Source organism: Salvelinus fontinalis, chromosome 26, assembly GCF_029448725.1.
Source record: "Salvelinus fontinalis isolate EN_2023a chromosome 26, ASM2944872v1, whole genome shotgun sequence".
Classification (NCBI taxonomy): Eukaryota; Metazoa; Chordata; class Actinopteri; order Salmoniformes; family Salmonidae; genus Salvelinus; species Salvelinus fontinalis.
This window is the reverse complement of record NC_074690.1, coordinates 7983394-8009282: the sequence shown is the minus strand read 5'-3', so window position 1 is coordinate 8009282 and position 25889 is coordinate 7983394. Positions and strand designations below refer to the sequence as shown.

At 46.7% G+C, this 25889-nt stretch overlaps 1 protein-coding gene across 1 annotated transcript in view; it reads left to right on the top strand.

Moving 5' to 3' along the window:
• Positions 1-25889, top strand: part of myom1a (myomesin 1a (skelemin)) — a 130180-nt gene that overhangs the window by 31099 nt on the left and 73192 nt on the right. The window contains exons 5-15 of the mRNA XM_055882462.1: positions 1136-1293; positions 3957-4049; positions 4212-4300; positions 4447-4491; positions 6018-6179; positions 11976-12137; positions 16223-16364; positions 16540-16739; positions 21032-21088; positions 21199-21323; positions 25544-25727. Coding sequence (XP_055738437.1) covers positions 1136-1293; positions 3957-4049; positions 4212-4300; positions 4447-4491; positions 6018-6179; positions 11976-12137; positions 16223-16364; positions 16540-16739; positions 21032-21088; positions 21199-21323; positions 25544-25727 — 1417 coding nt within the window. The remainder of the gene's footprint in view (positions 1-1135; positions 1294-3956; positions 4050-4211; positions 4301-4446; positions 4492-6017; positions 6180-11975; positions 12138-16222; positions 16365-16539; positions 16740-21031; positions 21089-21198; positions 21324-25543; positions 25728-25889) is intronic.

Sequence of the window (25889 nt, the reverse complement as noted above, 5' to 3'; positions counted from 1 at the left end):
ACTGGAGCTCAGCCAGAAGGTCAGTACTATTGATTGACTGGAGCTCAGTCAGAAGGTCAGTACTATTGATTGACTGGAGCTCAGCCAGAAGGTCAGTACTATTGATTGACTGGAGCTCAGCCAGAAGGTCAGTACTATTGATTGCCTGGAGCTCAGCCAGAAGGTCAGTACTATTGATTGACTGGAGCTCAGCCAGAAGGTCAGTACTATTGAATGACTGGAGCTCAGCCAGAAGGTCAGTACTATTGATTGATCGATTGACTGGAGCTCAGCAAGAAGGTCAGTACTATTGATTGATCGATTGACTGGAGCTCAGCCAGAAGGTCAGTACTATTGATTGACTGGAGCTCAGCCAGAAGGTCAGTACTATTGATTGACTGGAGCTCAGCCAGAAGGTCAGTACTATTGATTGACTGGAGCTCAGCCAGAAGGTCAGTACTATTGATTGACTGGAGCTCAGCCAGAAGGTCAGTACTATTGATTGACTGGAGCTCAGCCAGAAGGTCAGTACTATTGAATGACTGGAGCTCAGCCAGAAGGTCAGTACTATTGATTGATCGATTGACTGGAGCTCAGCAAGAAGGTCAGTACTATTGATTGATCGATTGACTGGAGCTCAGCCAGAAGGTCAGTACTATTGATTGATCGATTGACTGGAGCTCAGCAAGAAGGTCAGTACTATTGATTGATTGATTGACTGGAGCTCAGCAAGAAGGTCAGTACTATTGATTGATCGATTGACTGGAGCTGCAGAAGAATGTCATCCTGGACACCACATTACTTGTGGTCTTTTTTCAGTCTTAGAGGAGTTAACCCTTTCCTCTCCATATCTCTGCATATCTCTCTATCTGTCCCTTATAGGTTGAGGAGAGAGAACAGAGTTTTAACCCCTTCCTGTCATGTTGTAGGTTGAGGAGAGAGCAGCATTTTAACCACTTCCTGTCCCCCTGTAGGTTGGGGAGAGAGCAGCATTTTAACCGCTTCCTGTCTCCCTGTAGGTTGGGGAGAGAGAACAGAGTTTTAACCACTTCCTGTCCCCCTGTAGGTTGGGGAGAGAGCAGCATTTTAACCGCTTCCTGTCTCCCTGTAGGTTGAGGAGAGAGTAGCATTTTTACCACTTCCTGTCCCCCTGTAGGTTGAGGAGAGGGCAGAGTTCCGTAAGAAGCAAAACAGTGACAACCTGACCCATCCTCCTGAGTTCATAGTTCGTCCCCGAGGACAGACTGTCTGGGAGGGCAAGACTGTCAAGCTGCACTGCACCGTGTCTGGATGGCCTAAACCACGTATTGCATGGTGAGACACAAACACACACATGCACATACACCCTCTCCCGCTGCATTTCATTTCTCTCCCGCTGCGTTTCATTTCTCTCCCGCTGCGTTTCATTTCTCTCCCGCTGCGTTTCATTTCTCTCCCGCTGCGTTTCATTTCTCTCCCGCTGCGTTTCATTTCTCTCCTGCTGCGTTTCATTTCTCTCCCGCTGCGTTTCATTTCTCTCCCGTTGCCTTTCATCCCTCTCCCGCTGCATTTCATTTCTCTCCCGCTGCGTTTCATTTCTCTCCCACTGCGTTTCATTTCTCTCCCGCCGCCTTTCATTTCTCTCCCGCTGCGTTTCATTTCTCTCCCGCTGCGTTTCATTTCTCTCCCACTGCGTTTCATTTCTCTCCCGCCGCATTTCATTTCTCTCCCGCTGCCTTTCATCCCTCTCCCGCTGCGTTTCATTTCTCTCCCGCTGTGTTTCATTTCTCTCCCGCTGTGTTTCATTTCTCTCCCGCTGCGTTTCATTTCTCTCCCACTGCGTTTCATTTCTCTCCCGCTGCGTTTCATTTCTCTCCCGCTGCGTTTCATTTCTCACCCGCTGCATTTCATTTCTCTCCCGCTGTGTTTCATTTATTTCTCTCCCGCTGCCATTTATTTCTCTCCCGCTGCCTTTCATTTCTCTCCCGCTGCGTTTCATTTCTCTCCCGCTGCGTTTCATTTCTCTCCCGCTGCGTTTCATTTCTCACCCGCTGCATTTCATTTCTCTCCCGCTGTGTTTCATTTATTTCTCTCCCGCTGCGTTTCATTTCTCTCCCGCTGCGTTTCATCTCTCTCCCACTGCGTTTCACTTCTCTCCCGCTGCCTTTCATTTCTCTCCCGCTGCGTTTCATTTCTCTCCCGCTGCATTTCATTTCTCTCCCACTGCGTTTCACTTCTCTCCCGCTGCCTTTCATTTCTCTCCCGCTGCGTTTCATTTCTCTCCCGCTGCGTTTCATTTCTCTCCCGCTGCCTTTAATTTCTCTCCCGTTGCGTTTCATTTCTCTCCCGCTGCCTTTCATCCCTCTCCCGCTGCCTTTAATTTCTCTCCCGCTGCCTTTCATCCCTCTCCCGCTGCCTTTAATTTCTCTCCCGCTGCGTTTCATTTCTCTCCCGCTGCATTTCACTTCTCTCCCGTTGCGTTTCATTTCTCTCCCGCTGCCTTTCATCCCTCTCCCGCTGCGTTTCATTTCTCTCCTGCTGCGTTTCATTTCTCTCCCGCTGCGTTTCATTTCTTGCCCGTTGCCTTTCATCCCTCTCCCGCTGCATTTCATTTCTCTCCCGCTGCGTTTCATTTCTCTCCTGCTGCGTTTCATTTCTCTCCCGCTGCGTTTCATTTCTCTCCCGCTGCGTTTCATTTTTCTCCCGCTGCGTTTCATTTCTCTCCCGCTGCGTTTCATCCCTCTCCCGCTGCGTTTCATTTTTCTCCCGCTGCGTTTCATTTTTCTCCCGCTGCGTTTCATTTCTCTCCTGCTGCGTTTCATTTCTCTCCCGCTGCGTTTCATTTCTTGCCCGTTGCCTTTCATCCCTCTCCCGCTGCATTTCATTTCTCTCCCGCTGCGTTTCATTTCTCTCCTGCTGCGTTTCATTTCTCTCCCGCTGCGTTTCATTTCTTGCCCGTTGCCTTTCATCCCTCTCCCGCTGCATTTCATTTCTCTCCCGCTGCGTTTCATTTCTCTCCTGCTGCGTTTCATTTCTCTCCTGCTGCGTTTCATTTCTCTCCCGCTGCGTTTCATTTCTCTCCTGCTGCGTTTCATCCCTCTCCCGCTGCGTTTCATCTCTCTCCCGCTGCGTTTCATTTCTCTCCCGCTGCGTTTCATTTCTCTCCCGCTGCGTTTCATTTCTCTCCCGCTGCGTTTCATTTCTCTCCCGCTGCGTTTCATTTCTCTCCCGCTGCGTTTCATTTCTCTCCCGCTGCGTTTCATTTCTCTCATTTTAGAATGAGGCTCTAACGTATTAAAATGAGGAAAAAGGGAAGGAGTCTGAATACTTCCCGAATGCACTGTACACACACACACACGTAGAAAAGATTTACATACACTGAGTGTACAAAACATTAAGAACACCTGCTCTTTCCATGGCACAGACTGACCAGGTGAATCCAGGTGAAAGCTGGATCAAAAGCTGCAACAATCAGTGTAGATGAAGGGGAGGAGACATGTTAAAGAATACTTTTTAAGCCTTGAGACATGGATTGTGTATGTGTGCCGTTCAGAGGGTGAATGGGCAAGACAGAATATTTAAGTGCCTTTATACAGGGAATGGTGGTAGGTGCCAGTCGTACCAGTTTGTGTCAAGAACTGCAATACTGCTGGGTTTTTCACGGTCAACAGTTTCCTGTGTGTATCAAGAATGGTCCACCACCCAAAGGACATCCAGCCAACTTGACACAACTGTGGGAAGCATTGGAGTCAACATGGGCCAGCATCCCTGTGGAACGATTTCAACACCTTGTGTAGTCCATGCCCCGATGAATTGAGGCTGTTCTGAGGGCAAAAGGGGGTGCAACTCAATATTATGAAGGTGTTCCTAATGTTTTGGTCACTCAGTGTATAATATTTCAAACAGCTCTCATCAAGAGTCAAGCCTCTCTAGCCCGGAGATCTCCTCTCCTTTTCTGTTCTTCTGAAAACAATGTCTTCTCTCACTCCCTCCATCAGGTATAAGAACAATGTGGTGATAGATGAGAAGGCCCATCCTGACAAGTACACAGCAGAGAGTAACTACAACATGCACTCTCTGGAAATCAAGAGGTAGGTCGCTATAGTAACCCTGACAACACTCTCTGTAGATCAAGAGGTAGGTAGCTGTAGTAGCTATAGTAACCCTGACCCTGTATGGTTGTGTGGTATATCAGACAGGGCTGTGTTGTGGTTGTTGTGGAGGTGTTGTAATGTCTGTGTTCTGCCTTGTAGCTGTGACTTCCTGGACACGGCTCAGTACCGTGTGTCTGCTCTCAACATAAAGGGAGAGAGCTCCTCCGTGGCCACCGTGGTTATCAAGAGTATGTTCTGCTCAAATCATGTTCTTACATCTCTTCTGTATCTCTAAATCTTACTTTTTTTGCCAATATAGTTTATATTGAGTTCACCTTGCTGAATCAATATGTGTTATTCATATTCATTTACATATCATTTACATCTCCACCAGGGTTCCAGGAGGGACAGAAAGTGGGACCTCTTGATGCTAAACCATGTGAGTCTAGTCTGAAATCTGCCTCCTGTCTGTCTCTCTGTATGCTTTAGATGTGTTAACCCTAACCCATGTGAATCTGAAATCTGTCTCCTGTCTCTCTGTATGCTTTAGATGTGTTAACCCTAACCCTAAACCATGTGAATCTGTCTCCTGCCTCTCTATATGCTTTAGATGTGTTAACCCTAACCCTAAACCATGTGAATCTGAAATCTGTCTCCTGTCTCTCTGTATGCTTTAGATGTGTTAACCTTAACCCTAAACCATGTGAATCTGAAATCTGTCTCCTGTCTCTCTGTATGCTTTAGATGTGTTAACCCTAACCCTAAACCATGTGAATCTGTCTCCTGCCTCTCTATATGCTTTAGATGTGTTAACCCTAACCCTAACCCATGTGAATCTGAAATCTGTCTCCTGTCTCTCTGTATGCTTTAGATGTGTTAACCCTAACCCTAAACCATGTGAATCTGTCTCCTGCCTCTCTATATGCTTTAGATGTGTTAACCCTAACCCTAACCCATGTGAATCTGAAATCTGTCTCCTGTCTCTCTGTATGCTTTAGATGTGTTAACCCTAACCCTAAACCATGTGAATCTGCCTCCTGTCTCTCTATATGCTTTAGATGTGTTAACCCTAACCCTAAACCATGTGAATCTGAAATCTGTCTCCTGTCTCTCTGTATGCTTTAGATGTGTTAACCCTAACCCTAAACCATGTGAATCTGTCTCCTGCCTCTCTATATGCTTTAGATGTGTTAACCCTAAACCATGTGAATCTGAAATCTGTCTTGGGTCTGTCTCTCTATATGTTGTAAAAGTGTCATGGTATAGTTCAGTAAGACTGTTGTCTGAGTTCTAGTCTCCTGTCTGTCTCTCTACGCTGTAGAGGCTGTCTTAGTTCTAGTCTCCTGTCTGTCTCTCTACGCTGTAGAGGTTGTCTTCGTTCTAGTCTCCTGTCTGTCTCTCTACGCTGTAGAGGTTGTCTTCGTTCTAGTCTCCTGTCTGTCTCTCTACGCTGTAGAGGCTGTCTTAGTTCTAGTCTCCTGTCTGTCTCTCTACGCTGTAGAGGTTGTCTTCGTTCTAGTCTCCTGTCTGTCTCTCTACGCTGTAGAGGTTGTCTTCGTTCTAGTCTCCTGTCTGTCTCTCTACGCTGTAGAGGTTGTCTTCGTTCTAGTCTCCTGTCTGTCTCTCTACGCTGTAGAGGTTGTCTTCGTTCTAGTCTCCTGTCTGTCTCTCTACGCTGTAGAGGTTGTCTTCGTTCTAGTCTCCTGTCTGTCTCTCTACGCTGTAGAGGTTGTCTTCGTTCTAGTCTCCTGTCTGTCTCTCTACGCTGTAGAGGTTGTCTTCGTTCTAGTCTCCTGTCTGTCTCTCTACGCTGTAGAGGTTGTCTTCGTTCTAGTCTCCTGTCTGTCTCTCTACGCTGTAGAGGTTGTCTTAGTTCTAGTCTCCTGTCTGTCTCTCTACGCTGTAGAGGTTGTCTTCGTTCTGTAGAAAACTCTGTTGTCCCTCATCTGTCTGTCTCTCTTTCAGATGGGTTCTGCTCGGAGCACGGCGTGACCTTTGAGGCAGCCATCATAGACTCGTTTGAGGTGGCGTTCGGCCGGGAGGGAGAGACTCTGAGTCTGGGCTGCACTGTCATCGTCTACCCCACCATTAAACGCTACCAGCCTGACGTCCTCTGGTACAGAGATGGTGGGTAACAACACACACACAGGGCTGTAACCTACTTAATTTATATACAAATAAAACACTTTAAATTCTATTTAGAGAACAGCAAAAACATGCAAAAATGACCCCATCCATTATCATGTTGGCTGCTGTAGGTTCATCACCTCAGTCCACCTACTAACACATAGTCTGTTAGCTGTACAATGACCCCAGCCATTATCACCTCAGTCCATCTACAAACACACAGCCTGTTAGCTGTACAATGACCCCAGCCATTATCACCTCAGTCCATCTACAAACACACAGCCTGTTAGCAGTACAATGACCCCATCCATTATCACCTCAGTCCATCTACAAACACACAGCCTGTTAGCTGTACAATGACCCCATCCATTATCACCTCAGTCCATCTACAAACACACAGCCTGTTAGCTGTACAATGACCCCAGCCATTATCACCTCAGTCCATCTACAAACACATAGCCTGTTAGCTGTACAATGACCCCAGCCATTATCACCTCAGTCCATCTACAAACACACAGCCTGTTAGCTGTACAATGACCCCAGCCATTATCACCTCAGTCCATCTACTAACACATAGCCTGTTAGCTGTACAATGACCCCAGCCATTATCACCTCAGTCCTTCTACTAACACATAGCCTGTTAGCTGTACAATGACCCCATCCATTATCACCTCAGTCCTTCTACTAACACACAGCCTGTTAGCTGTACAATGACCCCAGCCATTATCACCTCAGTCCATCTACAAACACACAGCCTGTTAGCTGTACAATGACCCCAGCCATTATCACCTCAGTCCACCTACAAACACACAGCCTGTTAGCTGTACAATGACCCCAGCCATTATCACCTCAGTCCATCTACAAACACACAGCCTGTTAGCTGTACAATGACCCCAGCCATTATCACCTCAGTCCATCTACTAACACACAGCCTGTTAGCTGTACAATGACCCCAGCCATTATCACCTCAGTCCACCTACTAACACATAGCCTGTTAGCTGTACAGTTGTAATGTCATATCCCTGAAAGGGGGGAATATGACAAATTATTCAGACTGACACGCAGCCTCAGAAACGAAAACATCAAATGTTTAGAACTGTATTGTTTGTATGTTGATGGTGTTTTAATGTAGGCCTGTAGGGAGGATAGGTCCTGTGGAGATGTTCATATTGAAACAGTGGCTGTATATTAATGTAGGCCTGTAGGGAGGATAGGTCCTGTGGAGATGTTCATATTGAAATAAACAGTGGTTGTATTATAATGTAGGTCTGTAGGGAGGATAGGTCCTGTGGAGATGCTCATATTGAAACATACAGTGGTTGTATTATAATGTAGGTCTGTAGGGAGGATAGGTCCTGTGGAGGTGCTCATATTAAAACATACAGTGGCTGTATATTAATGTAGGTCTGTAGGGAAGATAGGTCCTGTGGAGATGCTCATATTAAAACATACAGTGGTTGTATATTAATGTAGGTCTGTAGGGAGGATAGGTCCTGTGGAGATGCTCATATTAAAACATACAGTGGTTGTATATTAATGTAGGTCTGTAGGGAAGATAGGTCCAGTGGAGATGTTCATATTGATACAGTGGCTGTATATTAATGTAGGCCTGTAGGGAAGATAGGTCCTGTGGAGATGTTCATATTGAAACATACAGTGGTTGTATTTTCATGTAACATATCGTGTTTTTTTAAGTTTGTGACTTGCTTGTTTGATGAGATTAGTACAGATTTTACATTTACATTTACATTTAAGTCATTTAGCAGACGCTCTTATCCAGAGCGACTTACAAGTTGGTGCATTCACCTTATGATATCCAGTGGAACAACCACTTTACAATAGTGCATCTAACTCTTTTAAGAGGGGGGGGGGGGGTTAGAAGGATTACTTTATCCTATCCTAGGTATTCCTTAAAGAGGTGGTGTTTCAGGTGTTTCCGGAAGGTGGTGATTGACTCCGCTCACCTGGCGTCGTGGGGGAGTTTGTTCCACCATTGGGGTGCCAGAGCAGCGAACAGTTTTGACTGGGCTGAGCGGGAGCTGTACTTCCTCAGAGGTAGGGAGGCGAGCAGGCCAGCGGTGGATGAACGTAGTGCCCTTGTTTGGGTGTAGGGCCTGATCAGAGCCTGAAGGTACGGAGGTGCCGTTCCCCTCACAGCTCCGTAGGCAAGCACCATGGTCTTGTAGCGGATGCGAGCTTCAACTGGAAGCCAGTGGAGAGAGCGGAGGAGCGGGGTGACGTGAGAGAACTTGGGAAGGTTGAACACCAGACGGGCTGCGGCGTTCTGGATGAGTTGTAGGGGTTTAATGGCACAGGCAGGGAGCCCAGCCAACAGCGAGTTGCAGTAGTCCAGACGGGAGATGACAAGTGCCTGGATTAGGACCTGCGCTGCTTCCTGTGTGAGGCAGGGTCGTACTCTGCGAATGTTGTAGAGCATGAACCTACAGGAACGGGTCACCGCCTTGATGTTAGTTGAGAACGACAGGGTGTTGTCCAGGATCACGCCAAGGTTCTTAGCACTCTGGGAGGAGGACACAATGGAGTTGTCAACCGTGATGGCGAGATCATGGAACGGGCAGTCCTTCCCCGGGAGGAAGAGCAGCTCCGTCTTGCCGAGGTTCAGCTTGAGGTGGTGATCCGTCATCCACACTGATATGTCTGCCAGACATGCAGAGATGCGATTCGCCACCTGGTTATCAGAAGGGGGAAAGGAGAAGATTAATTGTGTGTCGTCTGCATAGCAATGATAGGAGAGACCATGTGAGGATATGACAGAGCCAAGTGACTTGGTGTATAGCGAGAATAGGAGAGGGCCTAGAACAGAGCCCTGGGGGACACCAGTGGTGAGAGCACGTGGTGCGGAGACAGATTCTCGCCACGCCACCTGGTAGGAGCGACCTGTCAGGTAGGACGCAATCCAAGCATGGGCCGCGCCGGAGATGCCCAACTCGGAGAGGGTGGAGAGGAGGATCTGATGGTTCACTGTATCAAAGGCAGCCGATAGGTCTAGAAGGATGAGAGCAGAGGAGAGAGAGTTAGCTTTAGCAGTGTGGAGCGCCTCCGTGACACAGAGAAGAGCAGTCTCAGTTGAATGACTAGTCTTGAAACCTGACTGATTTGGATCAAGAAGGTCATTCTGAGAGAGATAGCAGGAGAGCTGGCCAAGGACGTCACGTTCAAGAGTTTTGGAGAGAAAAGAAAGAAGGGATACTGGTCTGTAGTTGTTGACATCGGAGGGATCGAGTGTAGGTTTTTTCAGCAGGGGTGCAACTCTCGCTCTCTTGAAGGCGGAAGGGACGTAGCCAGCGGTCAAGGATGAGTTGATGAGCGAGGTGAGGTAAGGGAGAAGGTCTCCGGAAATGGCCTGGAGAAGAGAGGAGGGGATAGGGTCAAGCGGGCAGGTTGTTGGGCGGCCGGCCGTCACAAGACGCGAGATTTCATCTGGAGAGAGAGGGGAGAAAGAGGTCAAAGCACAGGGTAGGGCAGTGTGAGCAGAACCAGCGGTGTCGTTTGACTTAGCAAACGAGGATCGGATGTCGTCGACCTTCTTTTCAAAATGGTTGACGAAGTCATCCGCAGAGAGGGAGGAGGAGGGGGGAGGGGGAGGAGGATTCAGGAGGGAGGAGAAGGTGGCAGAGCTTCCTAGGGTTAAAGGCAGATGCTTGGAATTTAGAGTGGTAGAAAGTGGCTTTAGCAGCAGAGACAGAAGAGGAGAATGTAGAGAGGAGGGAGTGAAAGGATGCCAGGTCCGCAGGGAGGCGAGTTTTCCTCCATTTCCGCTCGGCTGCCCGGAGCCCTGTTCTGTGAGCTCGCAATGAGTCGTCGAGCCACGGAGCAGGAGGGGAGGACCGAGCCGGCCTGGAGGATAGGGGACATAGAGAGTTAAAGGATGCAGAAAGGGAGGAGAGGAGGGTTGAGGAGGCAGAATCAGGAGATAGGTTGGAGAACGTTTGAGCAGAGGGAAGAGATGATAGGATGGAAGAGGAGAGAGTAGCGGGGGAGAGAGAGCGAAGGTTGGGACGGCGCGATACCATCCGAGTAGGGGCAGTGTGGGAAGTGTTGGATGAGATTTTCTCAGGGGACCCCTCATGGGGCCCCAACCCCAAGTTTGGGAACCACTGTACACACCACTCTCTGCTTGCTTCCTCTCTCTCTCTCTCTCTCCACTGCTTCCTCCTGCATGCATTGCAGCCTGCCTCAGCCTCACCACATCAAGGTCTGTCTCAGTAGCCTACTTTCTGTAAAGCAAAGTTATTATGAGAACTTAGTAGCATATTTTTTGCTTCTGCTGATTCGGTAGACTCCCTTTAACGTTCGCTTCTTACGTCATTCTTCTAGCTGGCTAAGTAATAATAACCAGAGCCCTTCAACGTTACTGCAATAGAAGTCTCTGCCGGCAGCTATCTATAAGCAACTATATATCTATGAGCGGCTATTTACCAGTTGTTCGCTCATTCTCCGAGAGCCGGTTTTCGTTTGGGGATATCTGTAGACACGGCAGAAGTCGCAGGACGGTTTTAAAATGACCTTTTGTCCGGCATCTCGCAAAACACACTGTCAGTAGCGTCTATTTTGCCTACTTGAGCCGACCGCAAGCTGGGCTATTTCGTTTCACGTCTCAAGCCCTCAGCCAGTGCCACGAGAAGGCGGAGTTAACCATTTGACAGAGTGGTGAGTCTGCTGCCAAAAGGCAAATCAGGACGCAGGAGAACCAACAAAGCACTGTTCATGACTCCACTTGTTTGCCAATAGGCACGTCAATGGAGAACTCAGTCAGATCAAGACTATAAGCTTTATGAGCTTTGATTATCACTGGGAGACATATTTACATGTTGACCCATCATTTATTTTCTTTATTACAAAAGATATATTTGTATTATTTAATATTTTCTTCTGTGACCGACCGCCTTGATTTGGTCTTATGTAGCAACATTTGAAATAGTGTTTTTTACAGTGGATAAAAGTAGCTACTCAGAGCTACAAAATGGTATATCATACACTGCAGTTGAGGAACAATCGGGAAGTAATTCTGCTTTGAAATTTTATTTTTATTTTTAAGGCCAGCCCCTGTCCCCGCAGGAGGCCTTTTGTTAGGCCGTCATTGTAAATAAGAATTTGTTCTTAACTGACTTGCCTAGTTATATAAAGGTTAAATAAAATAAATACAAATAAACACATACTGACCAGCTCCCATTATAGACAGAAGCATGCTACATAGCAGACCAATCCAAACTCATCTCCCGGCATGTCTAGCCCATCAGACCAATCCAAACTCATCTCCCGGCAAGTCTAGCCCATCCATTATCTCAGCCAATCATGGCTAGCGGTAAGGTTCCTGACTTTTTCAGTGGCTAAACCAACTAGGCTCATAATTTAAGGGTAGAAAACAAGTTTGTTATTAAGGCATTTATTCCCAAAAACGCATTTTGATAAAAAATAAATGTCTATATTCAATTGCCTCTCCTGTAGTGACGTGCGACATAAGCCTAGATTCCTGAAACGAGTCACAAATTTGAAAAAAATGACTGAGGTCCGGACACACACACACACACACACACACACACACACACACACACACACACACACACACACACACACACACACACACACACACACACACACACACACACACACACACACACACACACACACACACACACACACACACACACACACACACACAGAGTTGCTGAGCTGTTCTTGGGCCTACAGCACCCAAATTAATTTCACACTGTCCTGTGCTTTACCTTTGTGACCTACTGAGTCCATCTGTGTGATACTGTGGTTTCTCCCCAGGCAAGGCCCTGGCAGAGTCTAAGTGGGTCCACACCCACTGGAGCGGAGAGAAAGCCACCCTGACGCTGGTCCATCTTAACAAGGAGGATGAAGGACTCTACACCCTGAGAGTTAACACCAAGTCTGGCTTCCAGTCCTACTCCGCTTACGTCTTCGTCAGAGGTACGACCTGAAATTGTTAACTTCACAGTACGCTACAATGTGATACCATATGATAGGATGTAATACCAAGCAATAAGGCAGGCCAAGGGTTGCATTATAAGGGAATGGCAGTGTGAGAAGCCATGATGCTGAAGGCTGAACGTTAGTCCCAAGACTGAGATCAGGAGAAGTACAACCACAGCATGTGTTAACCAGTGGGTTAGTGTTAACCAGTGGGTTAGTGTTAACCAGTGGGTCAGTGTTAACCAGTGGGTCAGTGTTAACCAGTGGGTCAGTGTTAACCAGTGGGTTAGTGTTAACCAGTGGGTCAGTGTTAACCAGTGGGTCAGTGTTAACCAGTGGGTCAGTGTTAACCAGTGGGTCAGTGTTAACCAGTGGGTCAGTGTTAACCAGTGGGTTAGTGTTAACCAGGGGGTTAGTGTTAACCAGGGGGTCAGTGTTAACCAGTGGGTCAGTGTTAACCAGTGGGTCAGTGTTAACCAGGGGGTTAGTGTTAACCAGTGGGTCAGTGTTAACCAGGGGGTCAGTGTTAACCAGTGGGTCAGTGTTAACCAGTGGGTCAGTGTTAACCAGTGGGTCAGTGTTAACCAGTGTTAACCAGTGGGTCAGTGTTAACCAGTGGGTCAGTGTTAACCAGTGGGTCAGTGTTAACCAGTGGGTATGTGTTAACCAGTGGGGCAGTGTCAACCAGTGGGTTAGTGTTAACCAGTGGGTCAGTGTTAACCAGGGGGTCAGTGTTAACCAGTGGGTCAGTTCAAATGGCAGTGTTAACCAGTGGGTCAGTGTTAACCAGTGGGTCAGTGTTGACCAGGGGGTCAGTGTTGACCAGGGGGTCAGTGTTAACCAGTGTTAACCAGGGGGTCAGTGTTAACCAGTGTTAACCAGGGGGTCAGTGTTAACCAGGGGGTCAGTGTTAACCAGGGGGTCAGTGTTAACCAGTGGGTCAGTGTTAACCAGTGTTAACCAGTGGGTCTGTGTTAACCAGTGGGTCAGTGTTAACCAGGGGGTCAGTGTTAACCAGGGGGTCAGTGTTAACCAGGGGGTCAGTGTTAACCAGTGGGTATGTGTTAACCAGTGGGTCAGTGTTAACCAGTGGGGCAGTGTTAACCAGTGGGGCAGTGTTAACCAGTGGGTCAGTGTTAACCAGGGGGTTAGTGTTAACCAGTGGGTCAGTGTTAACCAGTGGGTCAGTGTTAACCAGGGGGTTAGTGTTAACCAGTGTTAACCAGTGGGTCAGTGTTAACCAGTGGGTCAGTGTTAACCAGTGGGTCAGTGTTAACCAGTGGGGCAGTGTTAACCAGTGGGGCAGTGTTAACCAGGGGGTCAGTGTTAACCAGGGGGTCAGTGTTAACCAGTGGGTTAGTGTTAACCAGTGGGTCAGTGTTAACCAGTGGGTCAGTGTTAACCAGTGGGTCAGTGTTAACCAGTGGGTCAGTGTTAACCAGTGGGTCAGTGTTAACCAGGGGGTCAGTGTTGACCAGGGGGTCAGTGTTAACCAGTGGGTCAGTGTTAAACAGTGGGTCAGTGTTAAACAGGGGGTCAGTGTTAACCAGTGGGTCAGTGTTAGCCAGGGGGTCAGTGTTAACCAGGGGGTCAGTGTTAACCAGTGGGTCAGTGTTAACCAGTGGGTCAGTGTTAACCAGTGGGTCAGTGTTAACCAGTGGGGCAGTGTTAACCAGTGGGTCAGTGTTAACCAGTGGGTCAGTGTTAACCAGGGGGTCAGTGTTAACCAGTGGGTCAGTGTTAACCAGTGGGGCAGTGTTAACCAGTGGGGCAGTGTTAACCAGTGGGGCAGTGTTAACCAGTGGGTCAGTGTTAACCAGTGGGTCTGTGTTAACCAGTGGGTTAGTGTTAACCAGTGGGTTAGTGTTAACCACTGGGTCAGTGTTAACCAGTGTTAACCAGTGGGTCAGTGTTAACCAGTGTCTGTCCCAGCACTGTCTGTGCATCTCTGTCTCAGTTCTATCTCCTGAAATGTTGCTTCTATATCTGTCTCCACCCAACACACTGCAGAGAGAGGTAAGGAGAGTACAGTTGTGGCCAACAGTTTTGAGACACAAATATATATTTTCACAAAGTCTGCTGCCTCAGTTTGTATGATGGCAATTTGCATATACTCCAGAATGTTATAAAGAGTGATCAGATGAATTGCAATTAATTGCAAAGTCCCTCTTTGCCATGCAAATGAAAGGAATCCCCCCAAAACATTTCCACTGCATTTCAGCCCTGCCACAAAAGGACTAGCTGACATTATGTCAGTGATTCTCTCGTTAACAAGGGTGTGAGTGTTGACGAGGACAAGGCTGGAGATCACTCTGTCATGCTGATTGAGTTCGAATAACAGACTGGAAGCTTCAAAAGGAGGGTGGTGCTTGGAATCATTGTTCTTCCTCTGTCAACCATGGTTACCTGCAAGGGAACACATGCCTTCATCATGGCATTGCACAAAAAGGACTTCACAGGCAAGGGTATTGCTGCCAGTAAGATTACACCTAAATCAACCATTTATCGGATCATCAAGAACTTCAAGGAGAGCGGTTCAATTGTTGTGAAGAAGGCTTCAGGGCGCCCAAGAAAGTCCAAAAGTATTCTCCTCACTGTGCATCTGAGAAGACTTTTGGAGGATGGCCTGTTTTCAAGAAGGGCAGCAAAGAAGCCACTTCTCTCCAGGAAAAACATCAGGGACAGACTGATATTCTGCAAAAGGTACAGGGATTGAACTACTGAGGACTGGGGTAAAGTCATTTTCTCTGATGAATCCCCTTTCCGATTGTTTGGGGCATCCGGAAAAAACCTTGTCCGGAGAAGACAAGGTGAGCGCTACCATCAGTCCTGTGTCATGCCAACAGTAAAGCATCCTGAGACCATTCATGTGGGGGGTTGCTTCGCAGCCAAGGGAGTGGGCTCACACAATTTTACCTAAGAACACAGCCATGAATAAAGAATGGTACCAACATATCGTCTGAGAGCAACTTCTCCCAACCATCCAGGAACAGTTTGGTGACGAACAATGCCTTTTCCAGCATGATGGAGCACCTTGTCATATGGCAAAAGTGATAACTAAGTGGCTCGGGGAACAAAACATAAATATTTTGGTTCCATGGCCAGGAAACTCCCCAGACCTTAATCCCATTGAGAACTTGTGGTCAATCCTCAAGAGGCGGGTGGACAAACAAAAACCCACAAATTCTGACAAAGTCCAAGCATTGATTATTTAAGACTGGGCTGCCATCAGTCAGGATGTGGCCCAGAAGTTAATTGACAGCATGCCAGGGGGGATTGCAGAGGTCTTGAAAAAGAAGGGTCAACACTGCAAATATTGACTCTTTGCATCAACTTCATGTAATTGTCAATAAAAGCCTTTGACACTTATGAAATGCTTGTAATTATACTTCAGTATTCAATAGTAACATCTGACAAAAATATCTAAAGACACTGAGGCAGCAGACTTTATGAAAGTTAATATTTGTGTCATTCTCAAACCTTTTGGCCACGACTGTAGATGGGGTGGTAAAACAGACCTAATCCCCAGTGAATGACTACAGTACAGATTTAAAGGGTTTGATAGATGTGTGACAGACCTAATGCTGAGTGGTCTGAGTGGTAGTGTAGTGGGGCGGCAGGTAGCCTAGTGGTTAGAGTGTTGGACTAGTAACCGAAAGGATGCTGGATCAAATCCCCAAGCTGACAAGGTAAAAATCTGTCGTTCTGCCCCTGAGCAAGGCAGTTAACCCACTGTTCCCCGGGCCCTGAGCAAGGCAGTTAACCCACTGTTCCCCGGGCCCTGAGCAAGGCAGTTAACCCACTGTTCCCCGGGCCCTGAGCAAGGCAGTTAACCCACTGTTCCCCGGGCCCTGAGCAAGGCAGTTAACCCACTGTTCCCCGGGCCCTGAGCAAGGCAGTTAACCCACTGTTCCCCGGGCCCTGAGCAAGGCAGTTAACCCACTGTTCTCCGGGTGCCGAAGACGTGGATGTCGATTATGGCAGCCCACCGCACCTCTCTGATTCAGAAGGGTTGGGTTAAATGTTAGTGCGTGTTCTCACAGGTGTGTGCGTGTACAAGTGTTTACGTGTGTGTGTCACAGATGAAGAGGTGGAGTTGGAAGGTGTTCCCGTGGCGCCCCTGGACGTACGTTGCCATGACGCCAACAAGGACTACGTTGTGGTGACATGGAAACAGCCGGCGGTGGAGGGAAGCAGCGCCATCCTGGGATACTTCATTGATAGGTAGGGACTTCTGTTCTTCTGGGGTTTCCTCGCTCTCTTTGAAGGTTAGCTCTCTCTTCTTCTGTGGTTCTCCACATCTCTAGACCTGCACAGACTAGCTCCATGGTACTTCTCTCTCTCTCTGTGTGTGTGTTCCCGCGCGTGCGTGCGTGCGTGCGTGTGCGCGTGTGTGTAGGTGTGAGGTGGGCCACCACCACTGGGCTCAGTGTAACGACACCCCTGTGAAGTACGCCCGGTTCCCGGTAACGGGGCTGATTGAGGGGAGGAGCTATACCTTCCGGGTCAGAGCCATCAACCGGGCTGGGGTCAGCCGACCTTCTAGAGCCTCTGATCCCGTTATCGCCATAGACCCCCACGACAGGGCTCGCCACCGAGGTCAGCATCTGATTGGTTAGAACAGGAGTGACCTCCTCCTGGAGAGCTACTGGTTGTTTAGGCTTTGGTCTAGCCCAGGTGTGTTAGCTCCAGGTGTATTAGTCCAGGTGTATTAGTCTAGGTGTATTAGTCTAGGTGTATTAGTCTAGGTGTATTAGTCCAGGTGTGTTAGCTCCAGGTGTGTTAGCCCCAGGTGTGTTAGCCCCAGGTGTATTCGTCCAGATTCGTTAGCCCAGGTGTGTTAGCTCCAGGTGTATTAGTCCAGGTGTGTTAGCCCCAGGTGTGTTCGTCCAGGTTCGTTAGCCCAGGTGTGTTAGCTCTAGGTGTATTAGTCCAGGTGTGTTAGCCCCAGGTATATTAGTCTAGGTGTGTTAGCTCCAGGTGTGTTAGTCCAGGTGTGTTAGCCCCAGGTATATTAGTCTAGGTGTGTTAGCTCTAGGTGTGTTAGCTCCAGGTGTGTTAGCCTCAGGTGTATTCGTCCAGGTTCGTTAGCCCAGGTGTGTTAGCTCCAGGTGTATTAGTCCAGGTGTGTTAGCCCCAGGTGTATTCGTCCAGGTTCGTTAGCCCCAGGTGTATTCGTCCAGGTTCGTTAGCTCCAGGTGTATTAGTCCAGGTGTGTTAGCCCCAGGTATATTAGTCTAGGTGTGTTAGCCCCAGGTGTATTAGTCTAGGTGTATTAGTCCAGGTTCGTTAGCTCCAGGTGTATTAGTCCAGGTGTGTTAGCCCCAGGTGTATTAGTCCAGGTGTGTTAGCTCCAGGTGTATTAGTCCAGGTGTGTTAGCTCCAGGTGTATTAGTCCAGGTTCGTTAGCCCCAGGTATATTAGTCTAGGTGTATTAGTCCAGGTGTGTTAGCTCCAGGTGTATTAGTCCAGGTGTGTTAGCCCCAGGTGTATTCGTCCAGGTTCGTTAGCCCAGGTGTTTTAGTGAATAAATAGAAAGGCCCTCCCAGACCAGTCTGAGAACTCTGGTATAATTAAAAACATGATTAGAAAGGTTTGATAATAGTGGTGATAGGATCATGTTGTAACCTGCTGTTGTAACGTGATGCTGTTACCTTCTGTTACCTTCTATTGTAACCTGCTGTTGTAACGTGCTGTTGTAACCTGCTGTTGTAACGTGTTGTTACCTTCTATTGTAACCTGCTGTTGTAACGTGCTGTTGTAACGTGCTGTTGTAACGTGCTGTTGTAACGTGCTGTTGTAACGTGCTGTTGTAACGTGCTGTTGTAACGTGCTGTTGTAACCTGCTGTTGTAACGTGCTGTTGTAACGTGCTGTTGTAACGTGCTGTTGTAACGTGATGTTGTAACGTGCTGTTGTAACGTGCTGTTGTAACGTGCTGTTGTAACGTGCGGTTGTAACGTGCGGTTGTAACGTGCTGTTATAACCTGCTGTTGTAACCTGCTGTTGTAACGTGCTGTTGTAACGTGCTGTTGTAACGTGCTGTTGTAACGTGCTGTTATAACCTGCTGTTGTAACCTGCTGTTGTAACCTGTTGTTGTAACGTGATGTTGTAACGTGATGTTGTAACGTGATGTTGTAACGTGCTGTTATAACCTGCTGTTGTAACGTGATGTTGTAACCTGCTGTTGTAACGTGCTGTTGTAACGTGATGTTGTAACGTGTTGTTGTAACGTGCTGTTATAACCTGCTGTTGAAACGTGCTGTTGAAACGTGCTGTTATAACCTGCTGTTGTAACGTGCTGTTATAACCTGCTGTTGTAACGTGCTGTTGTAACGTGCTGTTACCTTCTATTGTAACCTGCTGTTGTAACCTGCTGTTGTAACCTGCTGTTGTAACCTGCTGTTGTAACGTGCTGTTACCTTCTATTGTAACCTGCTGTTATAACCTGCTGTTGTAACGTGCTGTTGTAACGTGCTGTTGTAACGTGCTGTTGTAACGTGCTGTTGTAACCTGCTGTTGTAACCTGCTGTTGTAACGTGCTGTTGTAACGTGCTGTTGTAACGTGCTGTTGTAACCTGCTGCTGTAACCTGCTGCTGTAACCTGCTGCTGTAACCTGCTGCTGTAACCTGTTGTTGTAACGTGCTGTTGTAACGTGCTGTTGTAACGTGCTGTTGTAACGTGATGTTGTAACCTGCTGTTGTAACGTGCTGTTGTAACGTGCTGTTGTAACGTGCTGTTGTAACGTGCTGTTGTAACGTGCTGTTGTAACGTGCTGTTACCTTCTGTTGTAACCTGCTGTTGTAACCTGCTGTTGTAACCTGCTGTTGTAACGTGCTGTTGTAACGTGCTGTTGTAACGTGTTGTTGTAACGTGCTGTAACGTGCTGTTGTAACGTGCTGTTATAACCTGCTGTTGTAACGTGCTGTTATAACCTGCTGTTGTAACGTGCTGTTGTAACATGCTGTTGTAACGTGCTGTTGTAACGTGCTGTAACGTGCTGTTATAACCTGCTGTTGTAACGTGCTGTTGTAACGTGCTGTTGTAACGTGCTGTAACGTGCTGTTATAACCTGCTGTTGTAACGTGATGTTGTAACGTGCTGTTGTAACGTGTTGTTGTAACCTGCTGTTGTAACCTGCTGTTGTAACGTGCTGTTGTAACCTGCTGTTGTAACCTGCTGTTGTAACCTGCTGTTGTAACGTGCTGTTGTAACGTGCTGTTGTAACCTGCTGTTGTAACGTGTTGTTGTAACGTGCTGTTGTAACGTGCTGTTGTAACGTGCTGTTGTAACGTTCTGTTGTAACGTGCTGTTGTAACGTGCTGTTGTAACGTGCTGTTGTAACGTGCTGTTGTAACGTGCTGTTGTAACGTGCTGTTGTAACGTGCTGTTGTAACGTGATGTTGTAACCTGCTGTTGTAACGTGCTGTTGTAACGTGCTGTTGTAACGTGCTGTTGTAACGTTCTGTTGTAACGTGCTGTTGTAACGTGTTGTTACCTTCTATTGTAACCTGCTGTTGTAACGTGCTGTTGTAACCTGCTGTTGAAACGTGCTGTTGTAACGTGCTGTTGTAACGTGCTGTTGTAACGTGTTGTTACCTTCTATTGTAACCTGCTGTTGTAACGTGCTGTTGTAACGCGCTGTTGTAACGTTCTGTTGTAACGTGCTGTTGTAACGTGCTGTTGTAACGTGCTGTTGTAACGTGCTGTTGTAACGTGCTGTTGTAACGTGCTGTTGTAACGTGCTGTTGTAACGTGATGTTGTAACCTGCTGTTGTAACGTGCTGTTGTAACGTGCTGTTGTAACGTGCTGTTGTAACGTGCTGTTGTAACGTGCTGTTGTAACGTGCTGTTACCTTCTGTTGTAACCTGCTGTTGTAACCTGCTGTTGTAACCTGCTGTTGTAACGTGCTGTTGTAACGTGCTGTTGTAACGTGTTGTTGTAACGTGCTGTAACGTGCTGTTGTAACGTGCTGTTATAACCTGCTGTTGTAACGTGCTGTTATAACCTGCTGTTGTAACGTGCTGTTGTAACGTGCTGTTGTAACGTGCTGTTGTAACGTGCTGTAACGTGCTGTTATAACCTGCTGTTGTAACGTGCTGTTGTAACGTGCTGTTGTAACGTGCTGTAACGTGCTGTTATAACCTGCTGTTGTAACGTGATGTTGTAACGTGCTGTTGTAACGTGTTGTTGTAACCTGCTGTTGTAACCTGCTGTTGTAACGTGCTGTTGTAACCTGCTGTTGTAACCTGCTGTTGTAACCTGCTGTTGTAACGTGCTGTTGTAACGTGCTGTTGTAACCTGCTGTTGTAACGTGTTGTTGTAACGTGCTGTTGTAACGTGTTGTTGTAACGTGCTGTTATAACCTGCTGTTGTAACGTGCTGTTGTAACGTGCTGTTGTAACGTGCTGTTGTAACGTGATGTTGTAACCTGCTGTTGTAACGTGCTGTTGTAACGTGCTGTTGTAACGTGCTGTTGTAACGTTCTGTTGTAACGTGCTGTTGTAACGTGTTGTTACCTTCTATTGTAACCTGCTGTTGTAACGTGCTGTTGTAACCTGCTGTTGAAACGTGCTGTTGTAACGTGCTGTTGTAACGTGCTGTTGTAACGTGTTGTTACCTTCTATTGTAACCTGCTGTTGTAACGTGCTGTTGTAACGTGCTGTTATAACCTGCTGTTGTAACGTGCTGTTGTAACGCGCTGTTGTAACGTTCTGTTGTAACGTGCTGTTGTAACGTGCTGTTGTAACGTGCTGTTGTAACGTGCTGTTGTAACGTGCTGTTGTAACGTGCTGTTGTAACGTTCTGTTATAACCTGCTGTTGTAACGTGCTGTTGTAACGTGCTGTTGTAACGTGCTGTTGTAACGTGCTGTCTCTGTGTATCTTAGCTGGTCCCTCTGCTCCCTTTACCGGAATGATCAAGTTCACTGAGGAAGACGCTACAGGTTCGACATATAGTTATACACTTTATACGTACTGTCAATACATTATCTATAGATCTCTCCACTATGTTTATTACAATAATCCTGACCCCTGACCCTTGTTGACACCTCAGTGGGCGTGGTACCAGGTGAGCCCACCGACCTGGTGGTTACCGAGGCAACGAAGAACTACGTGGTTCTGGCCTGGACTCCGCCCGCTCAAAGAGGTCATGAAGGGGTTATGTACATCGTAGAGAAGGTGAGAGGATGATTGATTGATGGGTTTAAAGATTGATCAGTTTATTGGTTTATTGATTGGTTGGTTGATGGGTTGATTGTTTCAACTTTTTTATTGTCATGTGCACAAGTACAGTGAAATGCCTTTCTTGTCAGCTTCAAACCCAACAATGCAGTAATCAATATCAGTAGTACTATAAAACATACATTTAAAAAGTCAAGTATAAGATATATACAAGGTAAGTTCCAATACCATTTTATAACGTGCAGGGCTACTGGAGTGGTAGGGTTAGATATGTGAAGGGTCAAGGTAACTAGGCATCAGGATATAAACTGAGTGTACAGACCATTAGGAACACCTGCTCTTTCCATGACAGACTGACCAGGTGAAAGATATGATCCCTTGTCACCTGTTACATCTATTTCAATCAGTGTAGATGGTGAAGAGACGGGTTAAAGCAATATTTTTAAGCCTTGAGACCTGGATTGTGTATGTGTGCCATTCAGAGGGGGAATGGGCAAGACAAAATATTGAAGTGCCTTTGAACAGGGAATGGTAGTAGGTGCCAGGCCTACCGGTTTGTGCGTGTCAAGAACTGCAACGCTTCTGGGTTTTTCACGCTCAACAGTTTCCCGTATGTATATATTTTCACTCATGACTGCACGGCCAGGTACGACTCCAACACCATCATTAAGTTTGCTGACGACACAACAGTGGTAGGCCTGATCACCGACAACAACGAGACAGCCTATAGTGAGGAGGTCAGAGACCTGGCCGTGTTGTGCCAGGACAACAACCTCTTCCTCAATGTGATCAGGACAAAGGAGATGATTGTGGACCACAGGAAAAAGAGGGCTAAGCACTCCCCCATTCTCATTGACGGGGCTGTAGTGGAGCAGGTTGAGAGCTTCAAGTTCCTTGGTGTCCACATCACCAACAAACTAACATGGTCCAAGCACACCAAGACAGTCGTGAAGAGGGCACGACAAAACATATTCCCCCTCAGGAGACTAAAAAGATTTGGCATGGTTCCTCAGATTCTCAAAAGGTTCTACAGCTGCACCATTGAGAGCATCCTGACTGGTTGCATCACTGCCTGGTATGGCAACTGCTCGGCCTCCGACCGCAAGGCACTACAGGGGGTAGTGCGAACGGCCCAGTACATCACCAAGCTTCCTGCCATCCAGAACCTCCAGAACCGCTATACCAGGCGGTGTCAGAGGAAGGCCCTAAAAATTGTCAAAGACTCCAGCCACCCGGCAAGCGGTATCGGAGCGCCAAGTCTAGGTCCAAGAGGCTTCTTAATTAACCTCTCTAGGGTAGGTGAGACGGTAGCGTCCCACTTCTTCAACAGCCAGTGAAACTGCAGGGCGCCAAATTCAAAACAACAGAAATCCCATAATTATAATTCCTCAAACACACATGTATTTTACACCATTTTAAAGATACACTTGTTGTAAATCCAGCCACAGTGTCCGATTTTGAAAAAGGCTTTACGACGAAATCAAACCAAACGATTATGTTAGGTGAGTGCCTATTCACAGAATAACACAGCCATTTTTCCAGCCAAAGAGAGGATTCACAAAAAGCAGAAATATAGATAAAATTCATCACTAACCTTTGATGATCGTCATCAGATGACACTCATAGGACTTCATGTTACACAATACATGTATGTTTTGTTCGGTAAAGTTCATATTTATATCCAAAAATCTGAGTTTACATTGGCGCCTTACGTTCAGAAGTCACAAAACATCCTTCGATTTGCAGAGAGCCACATCAATTTACAGAAATACTCATAAACATTGATAAAAGATACAACTGTTATGAATGGAATTTTAGATGCACTTCTCCTTAAGGCAACCGCTGTGTCAGATTTCAAAAAAGCTTTACGAAAAAAGCAAACCATGCAATAATCTGAGTACAGCTCTCAGAGCCCAGTCAAGGCACAAATATATCCACCATATTATGCAGTCAACAGAAGTCAGAAGTAACATTATAAACATTCACTTACCTTTGATGATCTTCATCAGAATGCACTCCCAGGGAATCCCAGTTCCACAATAAAAGTTTGTTTTGTTCCATAATGTCCATCATTTATGTCCAAATACCTCCTTTTTGTTTGCGCGTTTAGCCCAGTAATCAAAATTCATGAGGCGCGATCACTAGGTGCAGATGAAAAGTAAAAAAAGTTCCATTACAGTCCGTAGAAACATGTCAAACGATGTATAGAATAATCTTTAGGATGTTTTTAACATAAATTTTCAATAATGTTCCAACCGGAGAATTTCTTTGTCTGTAGAATTGCAATGAAACGCTAACTATCACGTGAACACGCGTGGTCAGCTCATGCCTCTCTGGCAGACCTCTAACTCATTCCCCTCTTTCGCCCCAACTTCACAGTAGAAGCCTCAAACAAGGTTCTAAAGACTGTTGACATCTAGTGGAAGTGCAATATGACCCCATGGACACTGTGTATTTGATAGGCAAAGAGTTGAAAAACTACAAACCTCAGATTTCCCACTTCCTGGTTGGATTTTTTCTCAGGTTTTTGCCTGCCATATGAGTTCTGTTATACTCACAGACATCATTCAAACAGTTTTAGAAACTTCAGAGTGTTTACTATCCAAATCTACTAATTGTATGCATATTCTAGCTTTTATGGCTGAGTAGCAGGCAGTTTAATTTAGGCACGCTTTTCATCCAAAATTCCCAATGCTGCTTCCTACCCTAGTGAAGTTAAGGAAAAGCACCTTTAGTCAATCTGCTTTCTCCATGTCTGAAATACCCTGCCGTCAGACACGCACAACTGTACCACCAATCACACCTTCACATGTATTACCCGGACGGAGAAAATCCATTAAGCGTTTTATAGTTACATCGTTAGGGTAAATTAACCGAAAGTGAACACACTCCAATCAGTTTCTGAGACAATTGCCCAGACTTTGTAGACAGTTTAATAATGCTTAAACCTCATTTTTATCAGGTAGCCTAGTGGTTAGAGCATTGGGCCAGTAACCGAAAGGTTGCTAGATCAAATCCCTGAGTTGACAAGGTTTAATCTGTTGTTCTGCCCCTGAACAAGGCAGTAACCCACTGAACAAGGCTACCCACTGTTCCTAGGCCGTCATTGTAAATAAGAATTTGTTCTTAATTGGCTAGTTAAATAAAAAAAGGTGCTCACATCAACCATTCCATTTGCGTTTTCAAGGACTCCACAGCTATGAAGCAGCTCTCCAAACATACTACCAGCGGAACCAAGTTTTTAAACTTTTGTTTCCCGGACAATGACTGGTTCCGACTGGGAAGAATCGGTCACCGAACTTGGAATTCCAACTCGGGAACTTGGGCCTATTTCTAGAACCCTCAGACTTTCTGACCTGAAGATCCCTGATGTCATGATTTGATCTTGTATTTTTGAAACTGATTTCAGTGTTTTCGTCTGCATTAAAACCAAATATCGATCCAGGTTCGATGTGACGGCAGAGATGAGGTGCGCATTGACAACCTGACTTTGAGAAGCTCTGATGCAACATGCATCAAGCAATCATCTGATTGGTGGTGTTTAGATAAGAGATTTTCAATTGACTGTCATAGACCCACATTAAAAGTATGTGATGGTGAGTTGAGAAGACAATCAGAAATACTGTTAGCATGTTTTTCAATTGACTGCCAAAGCCCCAAATAAAAAAGTTAACATGGACTGTTAAGGACATAATTTATTTCCCATGGTTGGGGTCGTGAGAATTTACAGATATCAAAATGGGGTCGTGGGTCGAAAAAGTTTGGGAACCCCTGGTGTCAAGTCAGTATGAATGTGTGTGAGCAAATTAAGTTTGTGTGAGTCGTGTCGTGTCGTGTCGTCATCAAACTTGATGATATTGTTGGAGTCGTGCATGGGTGAACAGGGAGTACAGGAGTGGACTAAGCACACACCCCTGAGGGTCCCCAGTGTTGAAGGGCCAGCATAGCGGATATGTTGTTGCCTACCCTCACCACCTGGGGTCGGCCCGTCAGGAAGTCCAGGATCCAGTTGCAGAGGGAAGTGTTAAGTCCTAGATTCTGGGATGATGGAGTTGATGTGTGCTATAACCAGCCTTTCAAAGCACTTCATGATTACAGATGTGAGTGCTGCAGGGCCTTAGAGTTGTTGGGGAAAGGAAGGATGATGGACAGCTTGGTTGACTGATTGTTGACCCTGTATGCCGGTGTTGACCAGTCCTGGGTGTTTATTTTGCCAGTGTGTTGCTGGCAGTGAGTGCTGGCAGAGGGCCAACACAGGGATGCCCGTCAAGTCTCCTCGCTTCGCACTGTTTGATCTGGCAGAGGGGAAGAGCTACAGCTTCAGAGTCCGCTGCTGCAACTCTGCTGGGATGTCTGAGGCCTCCTCTACTACTGGAGATATCACTGTAGGAGATATGCTGGGTGAGTAGAGAGATAAAGACACATAGAGATATATACTGTAGATATATACAGCAACTCTGCTGGGATGTCTGAGGCCTCCTCTGCTACTGGAGATATCACTGTAGGAGATATGCTGGGTGAGTAGAGAGATAAAGACATATTGAGATATATACTGTAGATACA